The sequence below is a fragment of the Pseudonaja textilis genome, chromosome 1, assembly GCF_049901715.1.
Source record: "Pseudonaja textilis isolate UNSWEBS1 chromosome 1, rPseTex1.2, whole genome shotgun sequence".
Classification (NCBI taxonomy): Eukaryota; Metazoa; Chordata; class Lepidosauria; order Squamata; family Elapidae; genus Pseudonaja; species Pseudonaja textilis.
In genome coordinates, this window is record NC_141990.1 from 268,509,521 (window position 1) to 268,521,896 (window position 12,376).

At 39.2% G+C, this 12,376-nt stretch overlaps 1 protein-coding gene across 4 annotated transcripts in view; it reads left to right on the forward strand.

Annotated features, from left to right (window-relative positions):
- Positions 1-12,376, forward strand: part of RGS6 (regulator of G protein signaling 6) — a 224,125-nt gene that overhangs the window by 148,203 nt on the left and 63,546 nt on the right. For all 4 annotated transcript variants that reach the window (XM_087921736.1, XM_026709036.2, XM_087921737.1 and 1 more), the window contains exons 5-7: positions 2,237-2,343; positions 4,361-4,412; positions 7,964-8,028. In XM_087921736.1, the coding sequence (XP_087777862.1) occupies positions 2,237-2,343; positions 4,361-4,412; positions 7,964-8,028 (224 nt within the window). The remainder of the gene's footprint in view (positions 1-2,236; positions 2,344-4,360; positions 4,413-7,963; positions 8,029-12,376) is intronic.

The following is a 12,376-nucleotide window of genomic DNA, read 5'->3' on the forward strand; positions in this document are numbered from 1 at the left end:
GGGGGAAGACTGGAGCTTTTAAACTCGTTCTATATAGCTGCACTTTAATAAAGCATGTAGACTGTATTTGTAAACGCAATAAAGCAGGAAATAGACTACATATAAAATATATAGATATTTTTTTCTCAATAAAGACAAAAATTCAATTTTCGGAATACTATAACAACAAAAAATTAAAAATATTCTTAAAAAGCAGAAATTACTGGTGATGATGTCTCAGATTCAGAAAACGATAGTGTATAGGCAACATGGCAAAACATGTTGACCCTTGGTGTTTCCTAATTTTTCCCATCTTTTTCTCTCTCCTGAAAGGTACGGCTTTCTTGATATATTGATATATTTCTTGATAGATATATGTTTGATATATTGTATATTGAAGTATTGTGGGCCCACTTGGCAAAAGAAATCTCAAGACCATATTGGTTGGAAACATGTGGAAAAGGCCTTCATCCTGCAGTGGGTAGACAATGGCTAGAAGGATGATGCTACGTCTTCTGACCTAGGCTTCCCCAACAGCATGAAGCTGAGTCCTCATCCCGATAAACCCCTTTTATTTAATTTACAGTGAATTCCTCTCCAGCAAGTCCTGGCCAAAGTCTTTCAAGATAGTTCACAATTGCAGACCTTTATCAGGTTTGGAGAATGACCAGGCTGATATCTTTCAGATGCCACAATACTTGGCAAAAATGCAGGAATGAACTAATTGTCTCCTACAAAACCCCACTCCCCTTTCGCTCCTCTTTTATTCCCTATGGGAGGGGCCATTTCATTGTCCACCTGTAGCTTTACTCCCAAGTCGACCCTTGTTCCTTAACTGTTCCCTTCATCTGGCAACTCTGTGCATGCGCACACTGGGAACAGGCTCCAGTTTCTGCCTCACTGATGTCCGACTCTGAAGGCAGCTGATAACTGTCAGATAGCCCTGGACTCTGGCTCTGATGCAGAGCACTTGTCAGAGCCTTCCTCAGACGCTGGGACTAGTCCATGTTCCTCCCCAACTTCCTCACTGTCTGAATCTGCTGCCAGCTCCGCTGGCCACTGATGGGCCACAACAATATGTTTGATATAGCAGAGGCCAAAATTCAGACTACATCGCTATCATTGTTCTATTAAAAGTTTTAGGGTTTCTTTTGCTTTGAACAGATAATTATGGTACCCTATTCCACCCAGTCAGGTAGGGAAGGTATGTTGTGGACCTGTCAGTTAACACCAGCAGTTAAAGAATTTTGATTGGTGGACTTGGAGGAGGAGGAGACCTTCCCCACTCTATGGAATTCCTCCCCCCTCCAAAGTGAAGCAGGCCCACACCGTCCTGGCCTTCCATAAAGAAATGAAAACATGACTCTGCAGACTTGCATAGGGAGCCCATAAGGAGCCTGCAGCCATGGGCGTAGTTAGCACCCTGAAAGTCCTCTCTTCGCCTTACTTAATATTTATTAAAATTATTAAAATATTAATATTTATCCATTCATTCAACTTGCATGTTGCCCATCTCACCTGGAGGAAATTCTAATAGTTTTTTAATCATCCTTGTATCTTTAAAAACAGTTATCGTTTATATGCTGTTTTTATATTTCAATATATTTTAATTGCATACCCCCATACGTTACGAATATATATGCATTTATACCACTGCCATGAGAAGAGATGTCTCTCACCTTGTACTCCAGAATGATAAACATGCAGGTGAGATCTCAGTTGGATTGCAGAATTAAAGGCCTGAGTGCCTGGACTTTATTAAGTTTCCAGATGGGCCAGATTTTGCTCCATCTCATTCACCTGCAGCAAATGGTGTCGTCTGGCCTCCTAAGTAGTCTCTTGTGCATCCAGCCATGTGAACATCCATTCGACAGAAATTGCTATTTGCCTTTGCAAGGATAGCCAAACATGCTCTTTTTTAACTGCATCATTGCTTCACTTTTTTATTTCTGGTATAAAGATCTTTTTATTAGAAATGTATCATCCAGGTTCCTTTTTTGTTTGACAGCCTGTTAAGGGTGGTCCGTGTGTTATTTAAGTAAGTGAATAATTAACATATCGTACTTGTGATGATTAACTCTTAATCCACCCCCAACACTGGGCTCAAAGCTGAATAAAGTGATCACACTTCCATTTTGTTGAGTTTACCACTGATACCATCGTATCTGGTCAGGAAATTCCTGCCACCCAAATTTTGCAAGTTGACTCCTGAAAAGCATAATTATCTGACAGAGCTTGTGTGTTGTTTGTTTTACAGCTGAATCAATACATCTGGGAAGTCTCATTGCAGCACAAGGATATATTTTTCCAATCTCCGATCACGTACTGACTTTAAAGGATGATGGGACTTTTTATCGGTTTCAGGTAAGAGATCTGTTTTCTCTACTTGGATTAACAGACGGGAGAGGTATGTCTTTCCTTGCTGAAGTCCTCCCATTTCCTGTTTTTATGATGGAACAAATCTAGAATAAAGTACCCTATTGTATACCTACTTTCTCCTGACTGAATTCTTCCATGTGCTCAACATCACCATAGAACTGTTTGCCTTTTAATGTAACTGATTTACCTTGCTCTAGATTAGGGGTGTCCAACCTTGGCAACTTTAAGGTGTGTGGACTTCAAGTCCTAGAATTCCCCAGCCAGCTGGCTGGGGAATTCTAGGACTTGAAGTCCACACACCTTAAAGTTGCCAAGGTTGGACACCCCTGCTCTAGATGGTATGAACTTTGTATATGTTGTTAACCTTTGGGATATTATCATGATAGTCCCGTTAATGTATTTTTTTAACCTAAGATATATTTTTTTTAAAGTAGAGATGCCGAGAATTGAACCTCAGACTTTCTGAAAGACAAATATATGTTTTATTTATTTATTAACAAATTTTTATTTTACTTATTCACTGATAATATATATTAATTAATTAAATATATTTATATTTAGTGACAGAAAGTAACCATCCACTTTTCTTGGATGTCAACCACTAGATAACAGCAAGATACAGAATATATTCCCAAATTCTTGGCTGCCATCTAATGTTCATTTAATTTTTTGGTTGTCTAGTTCTCTTCTTAACCTAGATAATGTCATTTTTCAGAACAACCATGGCAGCATTTTTTTTTTTTAAAAAAAAACCTATAACATGGAAAGTAACATCATGGTCTTACATACCTTTTTTCTAGATCAGATATTCACATAGCAGGTACAATGGAGGAAAAGGTCATGTTTATGATTATTAAATGATTATTTTCTTTAATACTTCTCTTCGTTAGTATAAAGGAAGGAAAAGACTGGGAAATGCAATTCTAGGATCGTTTTCAGAAGAAATCATGGTGATTTGGTTTATTTCATTTCATTTCATTATTTTATTTTATTTATTTTTATTTTATTAGATTTATGTGCTGTCCACCTCATCCAGAGTTGACACTGGGTAGCTTTCAAACATTAAAACTGGTAGACTTTAAAATGATTAAACAATAAATAACAACAATAAAATAAGTACAGTTAAAAAATGGGGAGGAGGGGAGCTCGAAGTGAGGTGGAAGCTTTTCTTAATCCAATAAACCACCTCCAGAATGGTACACCCCAACTGGCAGATCCAGGTCTTCAGGCCCTTATGGAAGGTGAATAAGGTATATAAAGGCATATCCCTTTAGGCGGTGCAGTGTTCCAAAGGGGAGGAGCTATGGCAAAGAAAGCTCTTTTCCTGGACTTCGGCAGCCAAAATTCCTTGAGTGAAAGGGTCTGAAGCATGTCTTTTTTGCTAGCATAGGTGGGGCAGGTCAATCCCATTGGGGTGAGACAGCTCTTCAGATGATCTGGACTCTAACTATGTAGGTGATAACCAACACCTTGAATTGCACCTGGAAGCAAATCAGCAACTAGTGCAGTTCATGGAACAGTGGTGTAACATGGGCCACCAATAAGGGCCCCAAGAACTGGATTTTTTTGCCCTTCTTGCTCTAGGAAATGAATGAAGTAATAAACCTTTTTAAAGTGTTGTTGTATCACATAGGAAATCACGAGATATGAAACATAGCTTTTCTGTGATCATGGGCTTCTTAATTCATCATAGAAGCTCAAATGGTAGCACTTCTTTTCAAAATTGCCTTTTTCAAATTTGCATTTCAGCTGGTGGAAAATCTGTTAAAATGTGTTGTGATTTGTGAATTGGAATTATATGCAAAGGGCTGCACCCTAATAAACTGACCCTAATAAATAGGATGTTTTGGATGTGTATGGGCAATCACACCTATACAAAATTATTTTGAGTTTCTCTATTTCAAGAAGAGTTTTTTTATTTCATTGAAATGTAAGCTGCCTAAATATCTGAAGGCGAATAGACACTCGAATAACTAAATCTTTATGGTTTTCTGTTTTTCAGGCTCCATACTTCTGGCCTTCCAATTGTTGGGAACCAGAAAATACGGACTATGGTGAGACTCTTTAGTGCATCTTTTGAAATGCCACTTGTATAAACCCCTTGTCTCTAATAATCATTTTCCTCTAAAAGAAATTATAGAATAATATAATTGTAGAGTATTATGCTGACTGATGAACAGGAAGGCCTGGAGGAACGTTATCCATGGGGTCATGATGGGTCAGACACGTCCTCGCAACTAACAACAACAAAATGCTGACTGATAATCCAAGGAGTTGTAATGCCAGCTACGTACTGGAGAATGCTACTATATTTAGTTTCATGATATAAAAGTCAATAGTTGCTAGCATTTGTGCACAGATGATGAGCAGGAATAATGCAAGCAGAATACCCTAGCAAAACATATAAAATGATTTTCTTTGAAGCTGCAATCCACTCCCTGTCCCTCCATTTTTAAACAACAGCCTGCTTGACCTGAAGAAGAGAAGGTCTTGTTATAGGCTGAACTTGAGCTGTCTGATAGCTGTGCCCCGGGAGTATTTGCCACCCATCTACTGGCTGATGGATGAGAGGGCTGCACTTAATGGATTTTTGCTCCTTTGGGGAATTGTAAAGACCAGGGATCTGGCTTCTAGAAGAATGGGTATAGACTGGGAATCATGAAGTGTGACTATGAACTTAAGTTAGCCTTGACTGGTAAGAGCTGAATTAAAGAACAGTGGCCTAAGGTATGAGATGGTAGGCAAAGGTTTCCCTCGCACATACGTGCTAGTCATTTCTAGCTCTAGGGGGTGGTGCTCATCTCCATTACAAAGCGGAAGAGCCATCACTGTCCGAAGACGTCTCTGTGATCATGTGGCCCGCATGACTAAATGCCGAATGTGCACGGAATGCTGTTCCCTTCCCACCAAAGTGGTCCCTATTTTTCTACTTGCATTTTTACATGCTTTCAGACTGCTAGATTGGTGGAAGCTGGGACAAGTAATAGGAGCTCACTCCGTTAAGTGGCACTAGGGATTTGAACCACCAAACTGCCGACCTTTCCGATTGACAAGCTCAGCGTCTTAGCCACTGAGCCACTATGTCCCTGTGTGAGATGGATTTCTGTCTTTAAACACTGAAATATTTTCCATCATTTTGGTGTATGGGCTGGATTAGTGATTTTCACAGCTCCCTGTGGAATTCTAGTTATATTCCACTGCTCCTTGCAATCTTAAAATATCTGTAGAAAGTGAGGGATATCCATAAATTGGAGGTGCAGAGGAGACAGAGAGAAGACACTGGGGATAAAATCTAGATGGCTGCAAGTAATCACCCTCTCTGTCTTTATTTCCCCATTTCAAATTCCTGGTTGCCATGAGGCAAGCATCCCACCTGTGGATCTTAATGCAAATACTAGCTCAATTCACCCTAAGACTTCATGGGTGGAAAACTAACCTGCAGATTTACAAAGTCCTTCAAGGAAAAAAAAATGACGACTTGATGTTGATATGAATGATGTTTTTGATAAAATATTTATCAATCAAATTCATATAACCATGCATCTCACTGAAGGTGACTCTGGGCAGTAAATGGGAATCAATACAAAACAAAAACAAAAATATGTACAATATAAAAACTTTATTAATAAGTGAGAATACAATCCACAGGAGGGGGTGGATAAAAATGGCCACCTCAACAATGGAGCCATCTTGAGAGGTATAACAAGACTTGAAGGCTGATACACACTGTACCACAATCTAATAGTATAAGGAGATTTTCAATTTATGAGACCTAAGAAAAAGAACAAGACATTTATGGCTGTTTTATTTATCATATGCTCTCTGGACTTCTATCCCCTTGACTTACTCAAGCAAGAAAAGCAGAAATGGTTTGGAGATTTCCAAAGACCAGTAAACATACAGTATTGTTTCCTTGATAGAGTAGTATCTTTGGATTTTAAGGAAGTGGTCTGTCCATCTCTGAAATCCTCCCTACATTCAGATATTTTCTTTACTACTATCCTGTCCAAAGCACCTCTTTTGCAGCCAAGGTGCCTATTATATTATTGTGGAAACAACAATATTGATTGCCAATTAGCTACTGAACCTGTTCATTTGACTCTTGATATAATGCCCTAAACCACTGGTGTCCAAAATACCTGACAGATGCTCATTAGCTAAACCAGGCTAATTATTGCCTCAGGATGTTTAGTTTTATAAATTGCATTCTGGGGTTAGGGTAGGGTTAAACTCTCTGTGCACTACCTAGAGTCATGTTGGTAAAATTGCCTGAGGAATTTCATCTATGTGCAACTTTAAAAAAAAACCTAGAATACCATTTTCTCAATATTTGCTAAGAGGCCTTCTCGATGGTGGCACCTCCATTCTGAAAATCATGAACACCTTTCAAAATAGCTCACACAGAAGATCGACCATTTAACCCAGGCCTTCATAAATATATTAAATAAGATTTGATATCATATATTTTTAGCTAGTAGTGTATTATTTCATTTAAAGTATCTGTGTTGCATTGTCTTTTTATACAATGTTTCTGCTTAGAATGATAGTATGGACAGTTTGGAGAAAACTATCATAAGTATTGTCCCTTATTTGTCACTTATATTGTCCCTTATTTCTCTCTCCATGTATTCATCAGAGCTCTGGACAGCACCTTATAAGCATATCACACACACACACACACACACACACACACACACACACACACACACAATGCTGTGTGAAACCGGCAGTATCTTTATCCACGTAGATCACATTATGGATAATTCTTGTTTAGTCTGCCTTGTTTAGTGACTTGTTTGCAGTTGGCAGTGGTGATGAAATGTAACTTTGTGATCAGTCCTCACAGCTGCCACCTTTGCAGGTCCGTAAAGCAGAGGAACACTGAAGATCCTAAGATCACAGGCTCAGTTTTGCTTAGTGGCCTCTTCACTTAACAACTTAGTTGCCGATCCCAAATGTGGTTGCTAAACATGGGCTAAGCATGCTGAGCATTTCAGTTTCAGTGGGCATATGAAACAGAGTGAGTGGAGACAACCTTAGGCTGTAGGATTGCATGAGGTCATTCAATTAATTCATTTATGTCCTTTGGGGCCCCTTTTCTATCCTCATCATTTTATTGGAATGCATATCTCCTAAAAAAATAAAAAACCTTACTTGCCACTCTTGGCCAACAACAGCTTCCCATACCTGGTCTAAGGGCCAGGTTTTCCACCCCTGATTTTATTCTATTCTGAACTTCATGGAAAGAACTTAAGTAAAGAGCTGTGATTGCTGTCACTAAGCAATGCAGTTATTTGACATTTTGCTTTACAGTCACATGATTTTGATAATTGGAACTAGAATTTCCATTCCTTAGTTAACTGCAGGTTTCAAATTGATTGAAACCTAAAATAGCCTGTTCAATTAGAGAAATGTGCGGTTTTCTCAGTGTTGGATCTGTATGTATGAGAATGCCAATTGTTTCTTAGTAGAAACAATTATTTCAGAAGGAGTTGTTTGATTCTCTCTCTCTTTTTCCTTTTCCCTTCCTCTCCCTCTCCTCCTCCTCTTTCTTCTTCACTTATCTTTAATGGTGTATTTTGCTGTTGTTTATTTCTGTCTATAGCCATCTATCTTTGCAAGAGGACCATGCAGAACAAAGCTAGACTGGAACTGGCAGATTATGAAGCAGTGGGTATATTGATTTTAATATCCTCAAAACTGAATGTCTTCTGATGTTATATGGGCAGCATCATTATCTAAAATTATATTTATCCAGAAATTATACAGATGTTGGGGTGATATCAGAAAGAAAAATGTCTTCCTTTTGACTTAGATTTGAATGGGGCAGGCATATGTTTTATTTATATTATGCCAGGGAGTTTAAGTTGGTTTACATGGAAGTTTACCCCTACTTTTATTCCTGCACAACAATCCCTTACGGAAGATGGAGAGGGGAGTGAGAAGAGTAAAAAAACAGTCAATTCTGTGACTGAATGTGCAGTTGAACTTGGATACCTTGCTGAAAAAAAGTGCTATGATTTTTTACAACCCCAAATAACATTTTAAGAGTAAGATTATTGTGGAATTAGACCCTCCTTAATTTCTGCTAATTCTGCTTGATTCCCCTTTACAAATGGGGCCATTCAAGGGAAAAAAATCATTCTTATTTACCTATAAACTAGGTTTAATGAACCATTTTTAAAAAGGTACTCAAGATGTTTCCACCTAGATAACTCCAGTTCTTTCACCATTTTCTACAAGATCTGGGGAAAATAATGTGCATTAAATAATTTTAAGTTTTCTTTATTGGAGTGACTAATTCTATATACTGCTTCAAAAGACTAAAGAATTATCAGAGTATAATGCTATATTTTTCATGGCTACTTAAAATAAAATAAAAAATTAAAACTATTCAGTTGTTTCTTGCTAAAATGCTAGGAACTCTTAAGAGTCCATTCTGCCCATTTCTCATTATATGACAATGTATATATATGATGTAATATAGGGGTATCAAATCCAAGGCATGGGGCCCAATCCAGCCCAGGGGTGTGTGCTTATAAATCTGGCCCATGGTACTCCCCTGGAAACAGCAAAGGACCAGCCCATAGTGTCTCTGCCAGCAAAAATGGAGCTCGGGAGTGCTGCGTGTGGCCCTCCTGGGCTCCATTTTTGCTTGGCATAGCACTCGGGCCACCACATGAGTGATGTTGAGCTGGCCACGCCCACCCTGGCCACTCCCACTGCCCCCCCTTCCTGAGGTCAAACACAACCCTGAAGGAGCCCTCAATAGCAACCAGGATGATTAGGGGACTGGAGACTAAGGCATATGAAGAACGGTTGCAGGAACTGGGCTTGGCTAGTCTGGTGAAGAGAAGGACCAGGGGAGACATGATAGCAGTCTTCCAGCATTTGAGGGACTGCCACAGAGAGGAAGGGGTCAAGCTATTTTCTAATGCGCCTGAAGGCCAGACAAGGAATAATGTATGGAAACTGAACAAGGAGAGATTTAACCTGGATATAAGGAGAAACTTTCTGACAGTGAGAACAATCAACCAATGGAACAGCTTGCCCTCAGAAGTTATGGGAGCATCATCACTTGAGACTTTCAAGAAGAGATTGGACTGCCATTTGTCAGAATGGTGTAGGGTCTCCCAAGACTAGATGACCTATAAAGTCCCTTCCAACTCTGATTATCTGTTATCTGAAATCAAATTTGATGCCCCTGATGTAATATAATTTTCATGGAGAGTAATTATACTATTCAACATTGATTCAAGTGTATATGGTGACTGTAGACCACATTGACTGATGGCATCATCTACCAATGCAAACATTTGGAAATATTGGGAAAGAGGAGAAGCGTTAATAGTCCCTATGTTTTGGTGCACTAGTTCTGTGCCTACTTGGCCTTAGCCAAAGCCAGTCATGATTATATTAATTATATAAAATATAAATCTATATACCATTGTACTGTTTAAACCAACTCAGCACCTAAAGATTATTAGGTAGATTCAAAATATGGTATTGATTGCACTGATACTTCTCTTAATGTAGTCACTCATTTTTCAAACCATTTCTATATAAATGCAGCATCTTCTACAGTGCATTGACTGTAAAGGTTGGAGACAGCACCATTCTTGGTGTCTGTAACTAACATGTGGTTTGTCGTGGCAAAAGATTATGGTCCAAGTTGGTGCTTTCCAGATGAGTCAAGCGCAAATCTTTCTAGATGAAAAGGATGGGTGTTGTAGAACACCAGTTTGGGGAAGGCTCAGATAGTCTTGCTCTATTTCCAAATAGTGACTGCTGGATTAGATTCAGTGTCTCTAAGCTGAGAGTGATGTTAGGAGCTCTCTTTTGAGTCAATACCATCATTCCTCCAATCCCATCCCTGACCTCAATACTTGTTTGCTTCCAAGTAATCTGTACTTAAACCAGATCTGAACATCTTTTTAAATGTAAAAATATTAAAATGGAGAGCAACCACAGATGGAAATATCCATTAATCCTCACCCTACAGAAAAGCTCTGTTTTAACTAATTTCCAGAAGACTGTCTCAAAGGAGCTAATCTAGGTTCCAACGGGAGCTTTTTCCAAAGTACAAAAGTCATCATCAAGAAATGCTGCTGGCTGAACTCCATCTATTCCAGAAAATTGACCACCAATCACAGTTTCTCCTGGATAACCTTTATGGATGAGTTTGCTATAGTCTGGTTGGTGAAAGCAGTCCTGCATCTACCTCTGCTTGCTAGCAATAAGTTTTATAGGTTGAAACCTGCACTTCAAATTGCACTCAAAAATCTACTCGTAGTTAAACCTTCTAAAAATGCTAATGCTGATGTTCACCAACCAGTAAGTAGGCTCCAGGTCCCAGGACTCACAGCCATTCCAGAAGAATACTGTGGTTGAAGGTATGACAGCCAGGCAAAAGGATCAAGAGTGGTATCCTATGCCATCCATGTTCTAACAAAAGTAATCAATCCGTGCCATGTACCTTAGATCCCATGGCTAGTTCTAAACCTTGGCTCAAAGAGACATAGCAATCTGTTCCTTCAAGGGCCTCTGGAGCTAAATCCCTACCAAACTTGAAAACTTTCAGTTGACTTTAAAAAAAGTGGGAGGTTGGAGTTGATTGTTGTCAAAAACAATTACATCTATGGACAGACTTTTAAGGAGGGGCTATATTACAGCTCCTTCAAGACTATAGATATCAACTTTTTCTGAAGCAAGGCATTGTCAGCTTCATAAATTCAGCCGGACATGCACCCTCTAGTCCCAATCAGAAGAGGTGTGGATCTGGCAGGGGTCATGCCAGAGAGTGCCCTATCCATTTCAATAGGATCAATCAGGGGTGGGATACAACCGGGCCAACTACCGGTTCGGGATTTCCAAGCTTCCCTGCACGCTGTGAGCCGTGCACCTGTAAATCGTCATCAGCATGCTGTGTGCAGAGATGCAGCCTTTGAAACAGCCCTCTTTTCCTGCTTTTTTAACTGCAGCTGTGCCTCGTTCAGCAGCTGAAGTTGAAAAAGCAGGAAATAAAGGTCAGGTAAGAGCCCGGGCAGGCACGTGGGCAAAAACATCAGCAGACATAGAACCGGTTCTATGTCTGCTGCTCTTCAAAGCTACCGGTTCTACAGAGGTGGACAGAATCGGTAGAAACCCACCCCTGGGATCAATGGACCAAATGGAACCCAAGATAACATGGCCAGACATTGGAATCATTACATCAGACATCAATGTGGAATTTTCAAGTGAATCTGAGCAATTATAACAAAATGATTATAGTGGCCAGGCAGTCCTCATGCTCTGTGCATTAATCATAGGCTTTCCAACAACTGGCCGAAAAATCTCAGTGCAATCTCCCATCATTATTTCCTAATTATCTGGGGCCTTCTAAGCAGTATTTCAACCTTTAGAATCAAAATTATCAAGATTATTTTGTTTTCCTATGCCTACAATTCAAGAGCCTTAATATTCTTCACCTATTTTCTCTTCTTGGGGTTGTGACAACATATCTTCATCTAAATTTTGGAAATTTATAAAAACAGAAAATAACTCCTGGAATGCTGAAAAATCTGTAGCTTTTTAACTCACCTAGTGCCTGTTAAATGCAGTGATGACTGATGCTTGCACAGGTTGACATGCATAGATGTTTAAATTTACATTCCTTCCCACAACCTGGGCAGAATTGCCAGTTGTTTTGAAATCAGCCAACCATTGTACATGGACGGTTTTGAACATCACATTATAATTTTTGGAGTGTTTTTATTCTTGCGCCCGTATACTGTCATCATTTCCACACCATCAGCTGTTGAATTATGCAACTATAATTATGAATGTTCTCAACAAATCAACAAAAGCCTTATTCAGCATCCACAGTCACATCATGGTATATCCATAAAGGAGGCATAGCACTAAATTCAGTTCTCTTGCAAATATTAAGAGTCGGACTCATTAATTAACACTAACTAATTAGATCTTTTCTTCACCTCCACCCCAAACTGATTGCTCACATAATCAAGAATCATATCCG